Below are 20,790 nucleotides of genomic sequence, written 5' to 3'. Positions count from 1 at the left end.
GCCAGAGTGCCTTTGTTTCTAGGTAGAACTCGCCTGTCCGACTCTAAAACAGGATATTTTCTTCAGCTTGCGAATTCTGAGTCGGTTTGCCACGTGATCAATTTTTTTCTTCGTAATCAAATAAAAATGTTTCGCGGTACTAGGCTGCATTTGATTGAGCAGGGCAATACTCATTTGTTTTCTCTTCCTTGATTTTTATGGAGCAGGTTCTTGGCGTTACGTTTTCGCCGATAATAATGATCGCAGTGACTCTTTGAAATGGTGACTATCCGAAAGAAAACGTGGTTTGACCGTCTGCTGATGTGGTCTTAATGATGATAAATAGCCACCCGAGTCGCCAGTTTCCGAAAACTATTCACAAGTACCAGTTGAACTTTTTAATTTTTAGCTTGCTTTCAGCCTTTTTATAAGTTAAATTTTCATTTTTCTTGAATCTTTGATCGAGTGGGTAATTCGGGAGACATAAAGGAAAACAAATACTAGTCGATAATACAGATCAGCTTCAGGAGAAGATTTCGAGAAGTGTTTGTAAAGTACTTGATTGATAGACTTTTAACTTGGAGAGCATACTCAGCCCTAGTCATTGTCGGGAAATCTCTAAAGAGCTAATTGAAGGGAACAAGGTAAATTCTGGACATAATTATCAAAAAGAAAAAATGAGAGGAACGCGCAAGTTCAGCGAAAAGTGGCCATTTCAACCCTCCTGACCGGGCTTGTTGACAGCTCGGGTCATTAGCAATATTCAGAAATAGAATTCAATTTGCGAGGTACATGATGGCATGTGATACGAAAGCGAAAAAGACGCACTTGATAATTTCTGGGAGGACTATCACTCTCCTAGATTGAATCTTCAAAGACGTTTAATTAAGTTCACAACTGTAGTGAAATATTGGAACCTGTCACAAAGGAACGATTGGTATTCGAAGTTGTTCCTTATCTCTTCAAAGTTCACTATAAAATAATAATACGGTGATGCTACTTTGGCGTCCATTCATGGTAACCGCTGAGCCAACGTCACAACAGTTTAGTATTTGGAGATCACCATGTGTAGCACTTACATTATGCTGTATGTTTGTCGTCTCAGTCGGCGGCGATCCCGCAGAATGGGTGACCTCACGAATGCTTGCCATTGTTTCGCTTAGAAAAATGAGTTTCCTGAGCGATTCCTGACAAATATCACTTCTAAAAACACGGCCATACTAGCAAGACGCCTCTTTTGTCAGCCACATTTTTCTTTTGTCCACTATAAGTACGGTAAATACCCGCAGCTCGCTTTCAGTGGATTCAGCTGGGCAGACTCTGAATCAAATCTCGTCAATAAATTTGAATGATTTATTGAAGGACAACTTCGTTAAATTTAGTCTGTAACATAATCATTCATAAAATAGATGGTACCGTATTGATCTTTGTTCACGCGTTGCTTCTTCATCCTCTATCTAATGTACGCATCAGTGATGCGGCATCACTAAAACTAAGTCATTCTGATCTTCTTCATTGGTACTCTGAATCTACAGAATTTCAACATCAAGTCTTTCAAAGCAGAGGATAATCAAATGAGCTCATTACCGAGGAATCTGCTTGCTAAACACGAATACTCCTCAAATTCCAGCAAAATTATCCACTTCCGATGAAGGAAGAAATAGAGTCATCAGTACAATCGAGACAACAATTTCACGTCTCATTTGACGCATCTGGGCGATTTATACTCAAGTCTACGTCTCCACCCTAAATTCCTGAATAACGAGTCTTTGATTTACTCGAAAGTAAACTGCTGATCTTCTCAATCAGCGCTTGAAACGAGGAGTCCTATTAATCGAAGGTATCGAATCACAATTCAAACTTACTGGCGCATCGGTCCCGTAAATGATATCGCATGAACTTTCAACAAAACGATAAAAGCTAATGTTGTCGCCATAAATATTTCCATCTGGCAAGCCCACCGTGGTCGAAGCCTGATTCAGCTGGGATTGAGAAGCTTTTTTTTCCAGTTCGTTCTAGTAACTTCAAGTATGTCACTCAGTGGATCGCTTTCCGGTTATGTTTTCTAATCACGTGCCCACAGAACAGCCTTCACTCAAATGTGGCTAACACTCCTCATTGCGACAGAAATCCTGGATCAACTCCAGGCTTCACTGTCTTTACCTTTTGTTTAAAAAATCACCAGCTAGAATGCTACTTTGTCTTATGATGTTCACTTTCTTCTAATCAAACATGCTGACAACAATTGAATATACGAAATTTAATGACCCGCGAAGAAATAAATTATTTACAGACTTATATAAGTCACTAAATTTTGACTCTTTGTCGCAAAGAATTTGCGTTAAAGAAATTTTAATATTGATAGCATGGAAGACTGTTCTAGCATCTCGAGGAATTCACCCGATCGTGTTGGGTACAGTGCTTTTCGATCGACAGTAGAGGCCCTGTATAAGACTGCTGAGCGAAATAAATCCCGATACTGAGCGCCGCACGGGCAGCCTCGTGGTCATCCAATGTCAATTCCCAATCGCTCTTTGATTGATGCTTGCTTTATCCGCAAAATACAGATTTATTGCCTCACCTGCTTCTATTTCAAAAATACATATCGAGCTCGACAACAATGGGCTGACTCGATCACGTGGCATGTTTCTCTGAAGTTCGGTAATTTGCGGAAATTGAGTTGAATTCAAGAGAGTTGGCTTTTGTTTGTCCGGAAGTTTTTTGTGCTCGAAGATTTTCAAGGGGTTCTAAATTGATACCTAGGCATAAATGAAGAAGCTTACGTTGTTTTCGAAATTACGAAAAAAAAACGCCCACCTGAGTGTCAAGAACAGCCGTAAATCTACAAGGATTTTAATGAAGTTGTTAATACTTCTCTTCCTGATCTGATTATATTTGATATTTGGCGGAAATAAGCTCCTTCAGCAGCTCTTAGATCTTTAATTATCGTAAGGCAAGTTATCTCCTAGGAGAAATTGAAGACGTAATAAGCTACCGGTAGCACGGTACCATCTGTAGAAGAAAAGATAAGATAAGACGTCAAGAGTAAAACTAGAATTCTAGTCGCTAGGTTAATCTAGGTTTATTTTTATCTGGCGATGTTCGGCAAAACACTACAGTACCAATGACTAGGAAAGTTATTTTAACCTTGCCCTTGACTCGTTCTCCCGGCTTGTTTACTTAGCAGTTTTTCTCAACTAAAGCGTGAATATACTGAAACTCCATTTTCATTTTCGCCCGAAGACCAGAAAGGTCACCTCCTCGATCGAGTTCAAACTCAAGGTCCAAGGCTGACCTAATAGATCATTACGAGACAGCCGCAAAATTATCATAAAATTGTGCAACTATCACTCAATCCATTTTATTCTTAGCGAACAATGCTTCTTTTCAAGTTTATGAAGCGAGCAAAAACACTTTCGCGACAATGTTTCTTTACAGCGTTGGGATTTGCGCAGCATTTTAGCTTTTACGATATTCGGCTACTGAATTTTCATTGCTATTTTCCTTGACCATCACAAGCTGTTTTATACTATTTTTAAAGGTACAGAGCCGTTAAAAAATGGTCATCCTTACTATCTTATCTTTTCATTTACCCTCCATAAAGGAGTCGGAAAGCAAATCAGAATGGTGCCAACATGGAATAATAAAATATACTTGAATTTGATAAAATAATTTCTTTGAAGTTGAAGAGTGCCTCTTTTGGAGAGTGTGATATTGTTCTGGGTTGGATGCACCTGCGCATAGAGCACTCACGTCACTCAATAAAGCAAGCCTGTTAATCGTAAATTACATATTTCATCTTTCCGCTATAAAAATCAACATATCCGCTAAATCAAGCGAGATGAAAAAGATCAACTGCTTATAGCGAAAATTGCCGTTGTCCAAATTTATTGCCGGCTCAGATACGTAATTTTGCAGCGAAAACAACAAAAGATAGATTAACTACGATCTGATCCAGTTTTCAGAAGCAGACGAATTCTTGCGCAAATACAAGTAGACTTCATCGACTTATCACCAACAAATCAATCCTCTGAATCTACAAGGAAGGACTTTTATGGCCTGCCAAATATTCGCGAGGCTTCATTTGGAGGATTTTCTGTTAGACTCCTGGCAAAAGATTGTTCTCTCATCATTCAATTTTATTTGAAACTGCAGATGTTACGCACGGTCACGAGAGTTTCATTTTCATTTCTATTTTATATACGCCCCAAAGTTTTAGATTTATGGTGTTTATCCTCCACCTGCGCAAATTTGATGACGACTTTTATATCAAATAAGTGCTTTGTCAAAAGTTTTTCGGATTTGGAAATTTGTTGCTTCTAGCAAATAGGGTTGCATCAATGAAAATCAAGGAAGAAACATAACTTAAAAAAAACCTTCAAAGGCAAATATAAGAGCTTTTTTGTTTGATGTATTTGATCTGGATTTCCCGGTCAAGCGAATAAGGAAGGCATGCCAGTGTTTATTTATTGTTGCTGTCGAGCGATCGGAGATTTTGGGAGACCGGAGGGGCACCCGGACGGATGAGAAGTCAGAAGACGCCATCAGATCAAAAGCGCCATGGTAAAGGGAGACATTCGACAGTACTGTTGCTACGAGCTTTAAACACCTAAATAAACAATTCAAGTACTTGGAGCTTCATACTTCTGATTTAAATGAACCATTGACTGAGTCCGAAAACCATAAAAGATCGAATTTAAGCAGTTATACTGCATAACTTTCATTATTTTTGGGGCCCTCGAAATTTTCCCATTCTTCTTACGAGTGAAAACTTTGACTCACATCTGCAACTACTTGTGAAGAGAAGATCAATATAATTAATAGAAAGTTCACTCAATTTTGACGAAGAATCTTGAGCTTGACAAGCCTTGCTTGTCATCGAAATTTTCCCTTTTCTCCTTCGAGTGGAATTGGTGACTCAAAACTGACAATCAGCGACAAGGGCGTTTGTTCGGAGACGCCAGGGAAGCCTCTGGGACAGGTGATGCTCTCAGCACAGTCAAAGGTCGACGAGAGCCTTGAGCGTAGACGTTCGACGCTCAATTTTTGGGAATTATTTTGACAACCGTCAAGGTCGTCTTTTTTGATAATCAAGGATCGATCGTTTCCCCCTGCGAGAATTTTTGAGTTTGAAGGTCTCTCTCTCTTTCTGTTTTCTATGGAATAATACAGAAGTAAGAGGATAACCCGTTGACGCGTTGCCTCGCGAAACGGTTTTGTAAAGCCACAATTGTCATAATAATGGCGCTGGAAATATAATGAGCTCTCGCATGACCCCGAATTGCTAGAATTTTCAGAAGAAACGACTGTTAATTGTTCATGAAACAAATTTTTTTACTTGAAAACAAGCTGTGGGAGGGAATACTTTTCCTGGATCTAAAACGTTTTGTTCGAATTAAATGAAAAAGTTCCTCCATTGAGTCTGAAATCGCAAACAATTAGAGCTTTCCAAGAGCCCTCGACCGAGATTTCCGCTTATCCCAGTGCTAAAACTCTGCGGCCAGACATTGCCCTGCAAATTCTTCGAAAAATTCTCAAAAAAAAACTTTCACGCAGCAAAGTTAGAAAACTCCGCCAAAGTTTAAAGAAATTATTTTCACGCGTTAACATTTTGTAAAACAAATCTGTTCTGTTTTGCCGGCAACTCGTGTCGTGGGGCGGTTTTGGTTTAAATCTTTTAAACCGTGGCTAGTTCAGCCGAGTGCACAACAAAGTTAGTTGCTGACTTTCTTTGACGAACACAGGGGTCACATGAGGCTAGCCTAACTAGCGCTAGAAGCCGTAATTATGAGGTAATGAGGGAACCCTTGTTCGCGGTTTACAGATCTCTATTTGAACAGATTAACCCTGGGTTAAGATTTTCTCCTCTAGTATATCGGCGATATCGTAAATCACTGATGTCGTAATTTCCGCATTTCGAGTCCAGCAAGTCAAATTTATTCTAAAGCAAAATCTCTGTTATGTAATTTAGGCAGAATTTAATGTATTAAGTCAAAACAATATAACTTATTTTTTACTTATTATTTTTTAATTACTTTATTTGCCGGTTCATAATAAACAGAGCTTCCTCCCGGAAATGCTGTAAACGTATCCTTAAGATTTAACGCTTTGATAGCGATTTTTATTGTTTTGAATAAAATGAGGGTTAATTATTTCTATTCCCGGCGATTCAAATTGATGCAAATCTGAGTTGAGCATATTTTTGAAGCGGCGTTTATTGCTTCTGCAGTTAACTTTGGGAAGTGATAATATTCTGAAGCAAAAGGTACTCTAGCCAGAGTTCTTGTGACGTCAGAAACACAGGAAGTAGCCAGAGAAGTTTAGCACTTGGCCTTTTAAAAACAAGTTGTAAATGGGAATACGCGGTGTTTTCTCAGGAAAGAAGACATCATTGTTACATTCGGAGGTCTATATCCGCTCGATAAAACATGATCAGCTACTTTTTTCGCAAACCTTGTAGAATTAACGTCCCTTAGAAAAACTTCTTGTTCTGAATAGAATATTCTAGAGGTATTTTTCTTACAGACAAACCTTCATAATAGCCTAAGATTGAGCTAAATGGCTGTCAATTGAATTTATATCAGGAACCAAAGGTCGCTCAAATATGCAATTGGTTCCCACAATTTGATTTCCCTTTGTGGATCAAGGTATCACTCTGTTCCACGGGAAAAATGTTCGTTTCATAATTATGCAGCTGCATTTGTGAGACCGGAGTGGTGCTTTGGTTGTCAATAGCCCAGCGCGCATGGTAACAAATCAGTCTTCAAGTCTCGTATCAAGTTCGTTATCGTCAGTTTGTCGCGCAGACGGCTTCTGCAGTTGAAGATAGAAGGCTTGTGCAGATATTTTGAGCTTCTTCAAATTCTATATTTTATCTTTTATCACAGTTAAAAATCAGACACTCTCATAAAGGGAACTAATTTTCTTTGAGCAGAATAACGCGACAAGATTAACGATAATTCTCATTTTCGATTGAACGCTATCGTTTGATCCTGATACAAAAGCGAACGAAAACAGTAAAGTGACAGAGTAGCCTAGTTATTGAAAAATCCCAGACTTGGCCTGTGCTCAGTTGGCTCGCGAATTTCACGACGAAAAAAAAAACTGTGGAGCTCTCTTCGCCCGAGCCTGCCCTCGAGCTCCATCGAAGAGATAGAGAGCGCGAGAGTCCACTCTGAAAGCATACATAGAGAGCAACAGGCATTTATACCAAAAGATTTCTACCAGATTACTGAAAAACTGAAATTATCACAAATTGACCATTTTTCAACTTGAAAAATAGATTTGACGGTTTCTGCCGAGTTTGAAAGACAACTTCTAAGAGATCACGAAAAGAAACAAGACAACATACAAAAAGAAACGCCAAAAATACCGATTCAAAATCGACAATGAAGATACTTTCTCTTCTATTAGCGGTAAGTGAGCGTACCTATTCTATTGAAAAATGTCTATAGACGAATTAGTAGATAAGACATAATCAGAATAAAGTAAGGAAAGTTCCGGAAGATTGCGTTATCACCAAGAATAAGGACCTAAATGTAAACCTCCTTGATTGTTTTACATCTAAAACAAGAGTCGACCTCTGATAAGAGTTCGAACCTATTTCGCCAACTAGAGCAAACATAAAAACATCTACGAATATGTAGGATCAAAGCAAGCATTAGCTTCGGAAGTTCCTCCTCTCATTTTCATGTGACCGAGCGCGTATCAACCCAAAACAGCGCGGAAAAGTGCGCATTGTGCATTTTTGTGCATGGAAAATAAAATTAGAAAAATGGTGATTTTGAGGTGTGCCCACACAGGTGAGCTGTTGCAAATGCCTTCTGCACGGTCATAATTGCTCATTGGTGCTGCTGCTTGTGACGTAGGTGTTGCTCGGACATTCCTTTCAGAATATGTCACATGCACCAGCACCAGAGGCGCTCCCATCACTTCCGCCTCCACCAAATTCCACAAAAACAAGCTCTTTGAAGAACCTAATTTCAACTGTTGAACTGCTCGGTTTCAATCGATGTTGGCGGGCCGTAAATCCCTCTGATTATTTTCCTCTCACGAACAGATTCCAGAAAAGGTTGAAAATAGACAGTCTTGAAATAAGAATTGTAAAAATTCAGTGAGTTCGTAATTTACAAAGTATTCTTCGTAATGCATCTTTGTATGGCAGGTTCTTTCGCGGGCTTGTCCGTTCGTGATTGAGGTCGTTGCTTGAAATAATATTTTTGCAAAGCAAATAGCGCAACTTTTAATCCCTTTACTTTGTGTTTGTTTTATAAAGGCTAACAAAGTTGAAATCGTTGTTTAACCAATCAATTCTCCAAAAGGCTTTGTAGTACTGGGGATTGATGAATAAAAAGAAAATAACTGCCCGAACAGGGGTAAATTTGGATCAGAAGCAGGTGGACTTGATTTCGCGATGAATAGAGCCCACCAGTTCAAGAGGCATTTGAAGCTCGATAAATGGTTCATTCAGGATGGCGAATTTCCTCTTGTCAATGAACCACTTCAAGAACAAGCTCGGAATCGTCACTGCTTGTATTTGCGAAAATAGGTCAGGCGCTGATAGAGTTCCTATAGATACTATCAAAGTTCGACATTTTTGAACTTATTGATCAAATTACGCGTCTGTCATCACCAGTCAAAGTGCCATTTCCCATGTGGTTATTTCATATCCTTCTCCCTGATTTTCCCGCGCTAGAAAAATGACCTGATTACATAAGAGTTACAACGACGAACCTAATTTCACCGGTCCAAACTCCACTGAACTCTGAATAGATTTATCACAATTTTGATGCTCTAATTGTGCGAAAAAGCCTCTCTTCAAGCAGACCCTTCCTATCCATCAAAATTCTAGCTTTAAGGTTATGCAATCGCAGATTATCAATAAAAACGCCGCTGAGTAAGCCAAATTCCAGGAAATAAAATGATTAAATTAATTTATAACCAAGAGCCGCCCAGAAAAAGTTGAAAAGTTATGACAAACAAAGAAAGCAATAAATACAGCGATTGGATCTGTACTGAGTATATATGCTCAGCTCTGCACCCAGTCGCTACTGAAAACAAGCAACATCATAAAACGATCAAATCTTTATAAATCACTCAAGATCGATGTTTAGGGAGCGTTTTCCTGCGATGTCAAAAAGTGTGCTGAGGTCGGCGGGACTTCCCTCTCCCTGACAGAGCTCAACGAAGATTGGGCGAAGCGAACCGAATTTTGCCCAGCTGGTTACGGACTTGTCCGGCTTCCAGAACCCCTCGACTGCTGTTTAACCTGTGGTCGTCAAAATGGCGAGACCTGCTCCCCACTTGAGCCCTGCGACAGCTCTGTTGGCCTGCACTGCACTTCAGGAACTTGCAAACGTAAGTTAAAACTGTCCTAAGCGTCATTTTGCAGTATCGTGTTTACTTGTGTATCCGCTGTTGGCCTTTCTTAGGCACACACGGACAGCCAGGCGTCACATGAAACTGCTCTCATTGCCTCCTGCCTTTGATCAGATCAGAGTTTGGCACCCCAGTGACCGGGCTTGTCCTAATAATGCTACTTGGTAGTTGAGCAAAAGAAAATTATTTCGAAATTGGTTAGCGTCCATTCGAATCCACGGGGTCTATTTCAGCTGGTGTGAAGTCCTAAAGGTCGCCGAATCTTAATTCAATTGACATTAAAACCGCAAAAATTAGACTCTAAATATGCGGCCCTCTGATACTGTTCCCGTTCATTACATCACGGGCTGTTATTTACAGCGAATCTATTAATAACGATAGTGGTTAACCTGAATTATAGCTCTACAAACGAGACAGTGTTACGTCGACAACTACAGCCAGCCACTTCAAACTGGACAAAGCTTCTGGCAAAGTTGCGATACGGAGTGCTTCTGTCTCGAGGATGGATCCTTGGGCTGTCGAAAGTCGAAAGATAAGCGATCACCTGATCCGCAATGCATCCAAGAAGGCATCATCGATGTTGGAATGCAGAAGAAACCAGAAAATACCGTTAGGTAAGTCCTTTCGAATTGCGGAGAGCCCTTTTACGTCATAACAATTTTGACTGGTAGCCGATGATCGGCTGCCAAGAACCGCTCTTACTCCGGAAATTGGCCACTTGCTCCTTCAATTATTTCTTTGATACTGAGATTATGTGTCACATATTTCAATTTTGAGTCATATTGGAACAATCATTACTAGATATCCTCGTTGAGCCTTTTTAGTAATTTTATGGACTGAAGAATTTAGGCATGTGATTGATGTCTGAGAGATTCTGGCGCGTGTCCCCGGCCGTAAACTCGGAGTAATCAACGTTGGACTAGGCCCAACTTGGCCAGACTTTCATTAACATTCCTAAACCGTAAATCATCGCAATTTTTAGAGAGTGGCGACCAGCTGACCCGGAGAAAGGCATCAAAAGCTGCACGATTCAGACAACCAAGTGGTCTGCTTGCTCAAGAACGTGCGGTTGGGGATTTTCTGACCGTCTCTCGAATAACAACAAAGAGTGTGTGATGGAGAAGCAAATTATGCTTTGCAAACTTCGAAATTGCGAAAGTGAAGAGGCAGCTTTGAGCCGAAGAACAAGGTAACACTAAAATATATCAATTAATCCTTACAAATGTCAATAGAAATCTCCAATCTCGCCGAAAGTTCGCCTACGGTGGACCTCGATCCCGAAGCCGTCGACAACTCCCCATCTGCAAGATCAAGCAAAACAAAGTCCGAACCAGCCGAGACACGAAGAAGTCGCTCTCCTTCTCCGGCTGCCGAACAAAGAAGCCTTATCAAATGCGTTTCTGCCCGCAATGCCCCGGCACCCACTGCTGCCCCGATATGGAGCCCGTCGCTGATAATAACGAAAAGTACAAAGGATTCAAGGTCAAGAAGATTCAGTTTGTCTGCGACGATGGAGTTAAGTTTAAGAAGAAGCTCATGGTCATCAAACGTTGTGTGTAAGTACCCTTGATTCTCAAAAAATATTATCTTCTTTCAAAACCTCTGAATTGCTTCTAAATCCTCATTCTAGATGCGGCCCTCAATGCAAACCAAGAATGTCGCTCTTCTCCGGACGACGCTTCGACAGCTACTAAATTCGACAACGCCATCTTGTGAGCAGCAACTGCACTGACTTCCTCGCGTCTCGCATTTCTTTACGTTCGTAACCTTATTCCCACCGCCTCAAAAACTACGAATGCCGTCAAGTTGGTTGAACAAGTCAAAAAGCACAAAAAGACGGCTCGAACAAAGTCTCATTCTCGCGTCATCAACTTCCATGCGCGCTTTTCATTGGCCGAGCGAAATCTGCTCTCCAGTGCCACCTACTCCTCAAACAAGCGAAAACTCGCGGTATCCGATTTTTCTCTTGCTCTTTTTTCATATTACCATTTTTATGTATGCAAAGCTATTTTACTCCAAAGACACAAAAACTGAAACCTCAAGAATTTTTTCTATAAGAAAAGATGCTTGTGGTAATTTGTGAAATGAAAATGAAGTTGTTTCGATGACAGTGGAGCCTTTTGTCACGAACAACTGGCATAACACTTGATACAGTATCCGATTTACCAGTCCCTCCGTCTAAACTTACACTTTTATTTTCCGAAATTCTAAAAAACCCAACTGCAAATTTACCTGTCACGAAGAAAAGATAAAAAAGAACAAAATACTTATTTCCCAAAGCCCTTCAGTGCCTCTTCTCTCCAACAAGTTCACATGTATAAGTTACGATATACAAATGCTTGTATATAAAACGATATATACCCGCTGTGAACGAATAATGTCGTCATATCATCGCCCATTCAATGACTCTTGTTCTTGAAACATATTTCAAGACGAGTTTGTTCCTTCGTTGCACTATTTCGCTGCGTCATCCTTTTTTATATTTTTAATATTCATGAAAGTTCAATCCACTGTATTAAAGAAATAACTTAACGTCCTCTTTTGATCACTCTTTACAGCTGTTCTTACCACAATGTCTATTTCACCTGGATCTGTGTCTACAATTTAATGTAAATAAAGTATAAAACGAATAAAAATAGCTTGAGTTATTTTTAAAATAAGAAAATAGACGAGTAGAGCAAACTTGTTTTGATCAGACCATATTCGGTAAAAATTATTATTGCCAGCAGTGAGAATTTTATGTGCGAAATAAAATAAAAAGACTCAGATGTAGCCATTTTTCAAAGAGATGTAATGACGTTGTGTTACGATAACGACTCGCTCGTTATATTTTACTTCGTAAATATCAAGTCCCTTCTTTGATAGCCAAATCGTATTTTCTCCGGAAGCGATTTCTGTTCTGTCCGAAGCAGTTGTAAATTTAATACCTTGTCTTTGAAACCACAGACCGTAAATTTACCACTTGAAAGCGGCGCCTCACCACATGAAATCTCCATTTTTATCCGTATTAAATTGTTAAAAGACAAGAGATAGATCTGCAACATCATTTTTCTTTCTGAATTGCGATTCATCGCCAAATTTGCGCGAATTAATTTCGAAATTTCAAATTTCCGTCAGCCAGTCAGTGTTCATGTACTAATCTTAAGTTACGAGAATTATAGGTATCAATATCAGCTGTAAACGATCGATATCGAGGTTTCTAGTGGAGATGTCATACTTGAGATGTTCTTTGCGGGATAAAATTGAGAGAAAGCTTGTCCTCCGGACCGCTTCTATCGGAAACAATCGATCAGCCCCAAACTCACTCTGAGGTTTTCTCAAAATTTTTGGTTCTTTTGCCTCCCAAGTCAAACAGACCATCAGAAATAAGGACTTTTTCGTAAGAAAATGTTGTCGTTTCCGACAAAGCCGCTGGGTCACAAATGTGACAAGTTGAAATGTGAAACATGAGTACACTGATTTATAAATTATCGTCACAAGCAGTAAATTTTTGACACTTTTCATCGCCTTTGTTGGTTTGAATCTTCTTCATTCCGTGTTTTCTACTTTTATGGGTAAGAAAATGAAATATTAGATTTTAAAAACTCGAATACAAAAGACAGTTAGCTATCGTCTGAAAATGGTAAAAAGGGCCATCTGCTCTGCGGGAAGGGTCGGGCAGACTTGAGTGGAAACACGAAGAATGATTGAAGAGCAACAGATGCACCTGTTCCTTTTTTGTTAATAGAGGGCTTTTCTTTCTCCAGATTGACGCAAATCGTAACGCTAGTGGATTTTCAAATTTTGTTTCGTGAAAACTCGTAGAATAAAACACACTTTTGCGCCGCGGGTGAGCAAAGAGCTTTGAAACCACGGCAAACGATAAGCCCTTTTCGCGGTCGCTCCACGATTTCACGGGTTGTTTTCGAACTGGCCATACATTTGCAGCTCTAAAACTACTCATAATAATCAGCTTTAATGATATTGTTAGTTCATAGTCAACTTTAGACCTGTTGTTTAGTAGGGAAATTTCCAAGTAGGGCAGCAAAGTCTTGAATTCAAGAAATTAGCTACTTGATCGATCAGAAAAGACAGGACCGTTCATCAATCGTGTGAAAGGACCTCGGGGGATGCAAGTTTCAGGTCGCTGCGAACTTTGGAACTCGTGTCAACTTAACAAAGTACTTGCCGGAGTCATGAATTACCGTACTTTATTTTGTGAACTCCAAACCGAAAACCGTTCAGCTGTAGGAATTTCTCAAAGGGTAAGCTCTCCCAGGCACTCCTGTAAGCCACAAAGCTTAATAGAAGAGATTCGGATTAAAAAGTTCAAAGGAGAGAAGTCTGATCTCGTATCAATAGGAGTATCCTTCAATGAAACAAGTGAATTCTTCATTATTTATGCGATTTCGAAATGGTATGCGGTAAAATGTCACAAAAGATCATTTTCGAGGAAAGATGGTAGAGTTTCGCGGATGCCTAGAGCAGTCAATGAAGAAAACAAAGGAACTACTGGCCGTCTCAAGAGCAATGATCACATTGCTAAAGTGGTATTACGTCGACAATTAGCAGTTTATTCAACCACAAAACAGGACACACGTCATCATTGTATTGATTGACAAATGCGGCTCTGTTTCAAAAAGTTCAACTTGCTCACCACAAAAGAACACCTGCAACGGCAAAAAACTTGAGTTGAGAAAGTTCAGATTCTTTTACCGCGAAAACTGAGACGCGCCGAAATCTGACAGTGTTTTGCGTGCAATTGCATCTTTTTATCTGTGCGGAGGAACATTCTTGCGCCCTGAGTAATTGAAAATATTTTGTTGTGACCACGCGGTGCGTTTAAAAGTTTCTACCTGAAAACAAGGGAAATCAAGGAAAGGAAAAGACAGATGTTACAGCTCATTTCGATCACCTTCGTTGTCACAATTACTGTTTATTGACAGAAGATAAAAAGAGGTATTTAAAAATAGAGCTGCACCAATATTTGGTGCGCGCATTAGGTACAGTTGAAAGTCGTTTTGATGAAGAATTTTTTGAAGTGAGAAAATAAAAGACAAATGATTTTTAGTAAACAAGGCAGAAATTATCAGAAAGTTAGATTGTCAAAAAAAGTGTAAGAAGGTCAAAAGTACAGTTAAATAGTTTTCATTGAGCATTTTGATAGTGACTATTCCGTAGGTCTGAAATTTTTTGTTGGTCCTGAAATCGCGTTATTTATGATAACAAGTAGACAACAAACCCTTATTTAGAGAAAAGCTGCGTTGATCCCTTTGTCATCCAGCTCCTAGAATTTTTCAAAGGTTGATTGAGAGTCTTTTCGCCATTTCGTATCATTTTGGCGCGAAGCTTTGCGAACGTCTCATCTGATAATTCCGAAAACTCAATTTCATTTGGATCGTTCGTTTTAGCTTCTTCGTAGAGTATTGATTGACTAGCAGGGATGAATGATGGATTAAAAGTGTGCTTGAATACCTTAGTTTTTTACAGATATTGACTTTGGTTCTGAATTGTTCGAGGTCTGTAAGATACAAGTCGGCTGCTTCTTGGTTGGCCGGATTTTCAGTTTCGATTTTCAAAAAAATTCGTCTCATCCAAGGAACCACGTGCCAGATTCTATCTTTCTGAAATAATGAATATGAAACAGAGAAGCTCTAATGAAACTTACGTGTCTTTGCCACTTTGGAATAAATTTGTTGAATTCTAGCTCGCCCGTTTTTTGATCGACGAGAGGATGGAAAATCGGAGGATCGAAAGCGACAAAGGGAGGCTTTTCATTTTGGGGGAAATCGTGAGGAATGTGAATTCGAAATTTGAAAACTGCATCACTGTAGTAGCCTGAGCGGACGAAGATGACGCCGAACCAGATGAGCGTCGACTTGGCAGATGGAATAATGTAGACGCCGGTGTGCGGCCCGTTTTTCTAAAAATAGTAAAATGACCTCTGAAATCAAGGAAGAGTACCTGAAGGAGTCGGTATTCAGAGAGGAGCTCGTACTCGACGAGAAACTCTTGGAACAACTGTGAGCTTGGAATGCTCTGTTCGCGAAGCTTGTCAAGCACCTTTTGTCGAGCACCCTCCATTCGTTTTTGCTCCGATTTAGCTGCCAATTAGCTGAATATGAAAGTTAAGTGGATCTTGATTTTCTGTTTTTATTGAAAGTTGAATTCACAAAAATATAATCAAACAACAAAAATGGAAGAATGTTTGTTAAGGAAACTGACTTTGACAGGAGAGATATCAGTCATCAAGATTTTTAAACTGTTAGGGCAGTAATGGTAACTAAAATACACCCTAATTGTATAATTACAGAAGAGGTCACCCAAAATCACCCGAAAGCGGAAAAGTTGACACTGTTTGAACTTCACTCAGAAATGATAAGTTTCTTTGGACACGTAGGAAAAGGAATATTCTTTATCGGAAGATTGTACAAAAGGACTGATGGTAGACCTTGTTTCAACTTAAAATTCTTTGAATGTTTTCTTCTTTCAACTAAATTTTTGGCATAATAAATGGACGCCACCACGAGTTAAATTTTTTTAAGGCAATTCTGTGAGTTTTTAATTAGAGTTTCTCCTGGGGAAGTTTTAAAGGAAAAATAATTTTCTGAACTCGGGCCAGGCCGAAATAGAGCGGGATAGAGCTTTAACTTAAGAAAAAAAAATATAGTAACGAGGGTTCTGTGTTTATGGCTACTTGGAGCAATTAAAGCAGAGGAACTTGTGGCGGATTTTCGACTCTGGCATGTTGAACAGGTTTTTGCAGCGCTCGCATTGCGCGTAAGCCCCGGTGTTCTTGCAACTGTGGCCTCGTGCCGCTGCCAAGTGGTGATGCAAGTGCGGAATACTTTGCTGCTGGCCGTTGCTGCTCGAGCTTTTGGAGGGTTCGTACGGAGTCACTGCGGGGTTGACTTTGATCACGTAAGTCTTCTTTGGTGAACTGCTCGGTGCGATTTGAAGTGTTTGGATCACACTGGTCGTAAGCGGCGCACGCTGCAGCTTCGTAGGTGATCGGTAGGTCTGTTCTTGTTTGGAACTTGAAGGGCCACAGTCAAGGCGGAATTGAGGGCGGCTCGAGTTCGATCCTGGTTTTCTGGAAACGGGAGAGAGGATGAGCACGCGATCGGAAGGAACCGCCTAGGATAAACTTATTAATTTGTCCATCGTCTGCTGGGTTACCTGTTGTAGAGATTTTATAACTCTCGTCGGGATCGCAGAACCAGAGGGACAGTAACGTATTACAGATTGCCGCCGCTCCTGAATGTTTGCCCGCATCTCAGCTAAGGTCAGTCCTTTCTTGATATTTTGAGATGTGCCTTGATGCGGCGCTGGGATGAGTTGAGGGATGGGAGGGAGGTTCATCGTCAGAGGCTTAACCTTGGGGCTGATTTTGGGGCAGTTCTTGGGGATTTGGGGCATGGGTCGTTCTGGGCTGGTGATTCGATTTGTCTGCGGCGATTTGACGCATGCAAAAGGAATCGCAAGGACAGGATTCTCTTAAAAAAGAAATTAAAATCGAGAAGCATAAATTTCCTCGTACCTGAACCTGATAAGTTGGCCGATGGCGAACATGAAGGACCTCTAGAAGCAGGCGAGTCGGAGGAAACTTGAGAGGACGTCGCCGGAGAGACGTTGACTGAGCTGCCATGATGTTGCGTTTGTTGCATCGAGCTCACCACAGCCTTGACGATAATAGGGCGCGAAACTATCACCATCTTCTGTGAGACTTTTACGCCGTTGTCCTTCCTCAAAAGATCTGGCGGTACATTAACTGCAGGTACAACCGATCGAATCACGTTGAATGGGACCGCTTTTGGTTCGTTGGCGGAGGAAATCGGAGGAGTTTTTATTAATCTTTGCGTAGTAGTAACAGGGTAGTTTTGCTCGGGTTTTTTATGCTCGGGACTTGATAAGGTTTTGACTGCTAGTAACAAAGTTCAAATTAAGTAATCCTCCATATTTGATATCTCTTGGGTAAAATTTTGAACTGTTCCTTGAATCGCCTGCCAGGACTTGATGACATTCTCTTCAGTAGGCGAAACGGGCGAAAAAGGCTGTAAAGGTAAATGAAAAGGCGCTGGATCTTGTTTAGGTTCTGTTTTTGGCGACAAAGTTTCAGTGCGATCAGGTGTGTACTTCTTGGGCGAGCATCGTGTACTTAAACACGACTTTTATCTCTCTGTATCAAAAGATCTTGAATACCTTAGCTTAGAAATGGCGTTTTCAAGATGGCGGAGTTTCTCCGCTTGGGCGTCTTTCCGAGGATCTTCCTTTTTCATGAGTTCTCCCCATTTTTCCTCGAAGAATTTCTCTTTCCACGGATCGATTCTACGGCGCCCACTTTCTATGTTCAGACGGGCTTTCACGGCGGAGGTAAATTCACCGTCGGCGATTCTTTCAGGAAAAGATTGAAGTGAACGCGAGAAAAACTCGTTTGAGAAAGCGTCGCGGGATGTAGATGGCATTCCACTTTCGTCGATTTCTACATCACAAGAAGGGAGTAGCTTGAGTAACTCCCACTGAAATCGAAATCAAGAACTGGGGGAAAATATCTTTTCTACCTTCTGATGCTGGCCGAGCCCATGAAAAGCCTCCTCGTTGATTAATTCTCTCAAATTCACCCCAGTGAGAGGCGTTTCCGGAGCAAGGAGATCCTCTGTTGATATTTTTCTCTGCCTGACATCGGAAAAGTTATCTTTCTTCTTCTTCGGTCTCCCTCTTTGTGACGATTCATAGGAGGATGTTTTCCCAGAAATTGATTGATTCTTGCGCTTCGTTCCAGTTTTGCTCTTGGATTCAACTTTGGGTCGAAACTTCAACAGACCAAATTTATCATTTTCGGAGTAAAATTGGTCTTGCGCTTGCTCTAAATAACGAAATAGTGAAAAAATCGATTTTGGCAAATCAAAAATTATTAATTTTGATCGAGACAGCCACCAAGTCCCTTGAGAAAGAGCATAAGAAATATATACGGGGCTCATAACTGCTGAATAAATCAGAGAATTGAGGAGCTTTAGACTTGTGTATTATTTCATGGGAGACAAGGCTTACCTAATGATCGGCGCAGGGCGTCGCGCTCATCAATTGAGCCCTTTATTGTCTTGAGCTTGGCACTTTGGATCTGTTTGAGCAGATCGGCGATGTCAATTTCAAGTGGCTTCGACAAAGTGCTGCCATTTGCCGTTGCGATATTTTCGATCACTTTTGCTGCAGCTTCAACCCTTCAATTAGACAATCAGAAACAGATTATATTAAAGGCATTTTACCATCCAGGTTCACGTCGTTTCCGCGTCCGTGATGCGGACATGCGACCGGTTCCGACCCAACAGTTCGTTAGTTTCTAAAGCAAATCAAAAGTTACTTTCATTTTCTGAGCTGATTTAGTTTAAGCTCAAGAAACAGAATATTTTCTATTACAAATTTCCGCTCCTTCGCATTCTAGCTTGAGGAAGACCTCAAGTTCGCGGTCGTTCGTTCTTCTTCTCGAGATTTTCACGGTTCCTTCTATCGCCGAGCCACATTTGACCTGTACCGGTGAGTCAAACATGAACAGCGTTTGCTTCCAATGCGTAAGAGTCGAGTAAGGCGATGTTGAGAGAACATTGACGAATGTTTCTGGGACACTTTCCGCACTTTCCTAAACCCACTTTTTATTCATGTTTCGTTTCTTGATTATCTAACCTTGACAACAGTCTTTCCCATCAACTGCGCCAAGTACGGATTCGTCGTCTCGTCGTCATCGACTTTAACCATGTCACAATCGAAAGAACAGCCAATTCCGTGAAGCTCTCCTTCAATATTACTTTCCAGGTACAGCTTTTTGGAGAAAGAAAGATCTTCCTTTGTACATGTATTTAAATTCCACTCGATTAGCCGTTCTAGCGGAGAGACCACTTCTGATGATTTGATTTCAAGCACCTGGTGAGCAAGATTTACAAACAGCTGGAAATTACAAAAAACATACTTTTGCTTCCTTATGCGCTCTAGCTTTCATCGTCTTCATTTTGAAGCCATAGACATTGTCCCAAAACCCTCTATGAGTATGCCACAAGTTCTCGCTGCTCACTGCGAAAAAGTCGAGTCCAGCTGTTCCCGGCATCATGTGCCCTCCATGTCGCATCACTTTGTCCCTCACGTCGAGCACTGTATCCAACATTCCTTCGTATAAACAGCAGTAGCCCATCCATTCCGAAATGATAACATCGGCTTTTGGCAGAGTGCAAGCGATGTCTTCGGCCTTGCCTTTGATGACTTTCACTTTGTCGGCCAAGCCATTTTCACGAACAACGTCAATCGCGTCGAATGCGATTTCTGACATTTCTAGAGCGTAGACAATTTTCGCGCCTGCCTGAGCGGCGAACATGGATAAAATACCAGTTCCTAGAAATTAATTTCTTCAACCTAATCTTTAGCGGCTTTCCTACCACATCCAACATCTACCACGACTTTGTCCTTGAACAAATGCTGATTTTTCAAAATCACGTCTCTGTAGGCTTCTGTTCTCGCTTTATCTTGAAGCATTTCAGCGTGAATGCCATAATCAGCGTATGAATCAAAGTATCCATCGTTGAGACGCCCTTGGCCGATTTCAGTTTCTTCGAGAAGCTTTTTGATCTCTTCTTGGCGTCGTTGGACATCAACTTGGGCCGTGATAGAACTTCTTTGATGGTCTTGAATCTATACCAGATTTTCTATTCAAAAATTCTCAAGAGACACGTTCCTTGGGATATCTTTATTATCTCCACTCGCCATCAGATCATCATCATCATCTTTGACCCACTGATGCATCAAGAACGGATCATCGGGAATAACGGGCTTGTAAAACTCATCTTTGTCCCATTCAGCTTTTAAATCGCCCTCCAACGCGCCTTTTGAAGGGGCTTCAGTAAATTTCTGTACACGGCAGTAATTGATGACTTTTATGAAATCGTATTCCCCAATTTTCAACTCATCTAAATTCAATAAAGAGACCGCAGGAGAGATAATTCGAACCTAAGCTCCAGCCAAAAACCCTCTTATCCGAAGCTAGGCATTCCTCTACGCTTCCCTCAAACAAACTAAACAGGGATCTGCACTTGACAATTTCGTCTTCTTCTAACTCAGGAGCATCAGACCAGTCGGAGTCACTGTCACAGCCGCTCATTCTACATTTGATAAAAGAGGTTTTTAAACCGCATTTTCAGGACAGCTGATGTTTTTTATTTTTTGTTTGGTTCAAGCGTGCTCAGTTCGAAAATGCGAAATTAGTTGAAAAACGCAAAAATCAGATTGGATGAAGACAAGTTTATGAAAGAATATGAAGACAAAGCATGCTGTAAAAAAGACACACAAAAAGGTAGTAGCTCTAAGAAAGAGGGGCTCTTTCTTTTTTTTGGGTTCAGGTTCAGAAGTTCGATGAAGTAATGGCACATGAAGGCACTGTACAACACAGTCAGAAGCGGGAGTATTTAATTG

General features: G+C 40.7%; 4 protein-coding genes across 5 annotated transcripts; 1 reads left to right on the top strand and 3 right to left on the bottom strand.

Moving 5' to 3' along the window:
- The first annotated feature begins 7,178 nt into the window (after positions 1-7,178).
- Positions 7,179-11,984, top strand: LOC145698755 (CCN family member 2-like). Its single transcript, XM_081775973.1, has 6 exons — positions 7,179-7,394; positions 9,093-9,336; positions 9,758-9,971; positions 10,340-10,546; positions 10,590-10,913; positions 10,988-11,984. The coding sequence occupies exons 1-6, from the start codon at positions 7,368-7,370 to the stop codon at positions 11,049-11,051; spliced, it is 1,080 nt and encodes a 359-aa protein (XP_081632099.1). The 5' UTR covers positions 7,179-7,367; the 3' UTR covers positions 11,052-11,984.
- Positions 11,985-14,256: 2,272 nt separating this feature from the next.
- Positions 14,257-15,452, bottom strand: LOC145700714 (AKT-interacting protein-like). Of its 2 annotated transcripts, none has more exons than XM_081778040.1 (5): positions 15,301-15,452; positions 15,005-15,259; positions 14,812-14,960; positions 14,579-14,770; positions 14,257-14,538 (listed from the first exon to the last, which is right to left on the bottom strand). In XM_081778040.1, the coding sequence occupies exons 1-4, from the start codon at positions 15,418-15,420 to the stop codon at positions 14,581-14,583; spliced, it is 714 nt and encodes a 237-aa protein (XP_081634166.1). In that variant the 5' UTR covers positions 15,421-15,452; the 3' UTR covers positions 14,257-14,538; positions 14,579-14,580. The 2 variants fall into 2 exon arrangements, with proteins under 2 accessions (XP_081634166.1, XP_081634167.1); XM_081778041.1 differs by having other exon boundaries at positions 14,257-14,540; positions 14,582-14,770.
- Positions 15,453-15,475: 23 nt separating this feature from the next.
- On the bottom strand, positions 15,476-18,682 carry LOC145700713 (uncharacterized). Its single transcript, XM_081778039.1, has 8 exons — positions 18,603-18,682; positions 18,388-18,557; positions 17,898-18,202; positions 17,539-17,855; positions 17,332-17,493; positions 16,877-17,262; positions 16,516-16,832; positions 15,476-16,473 (listed from the first exon to the last, which is right to left on the bottom strand). The coding sequence occupies exons 1-8, from the start codon at positions 18,641-18,643 to the stop codon at positions 16,030-16,032; spliced, it is 2,142 nt and encodes a 713-aa protein (XP_081634165.1). The 5' UTR covers positions 18,644-18,682; the 3' UTR covers positions 15,476-16,029.
- Positions 18,683-18,708: 26 nt separating this feature from the next.
- Positions 18,709-20,476, bottom strand: LOC145700712 (uncharacterized). Its single transcript, XM_081778038.1, has 6 exons — positions 20,329-20,476; positions 20,060-20,288; positions 19,761-19,996; positions 19,301-19,716; positions 19,018-19,254; positions 18,709-18,973 (listed from the first exon to the last, which is right to left on the bottom strand). The coding sequence occupies exons 2-6, from the start codon at positions 20,122-20,124 to the stop codon at positions 18,728-18,730; spliced, it is 1,200 nt and encodes a 399-aa protein (XP_081634164.1). The 5' UTR covers positions 20,125-20,288; positions 20,329-20,476; the 3' UTR covers positions 18,709-18,727.
- Between the last annotated feature and the right edge of the window lie 314 nt (positions 20,477-20,790).

The sequence above is a fragment of the Oikopleura dioica genome, chromosome 2, assembly GCF_907165135.1.
Source record: "Oikopleura dioica chromosome 2, OKI2018_I68_1.0, whole genome shotgun sequence".
NCBI lineage: Eukaryota > Metazoa > Chordata > Appendicularia > Copelata > Oikopleuridae > Oikopleura > Oikopleura dioica.
This window is presented reverse-complemented; position numbering and strand designations above follow the sequence as displayed.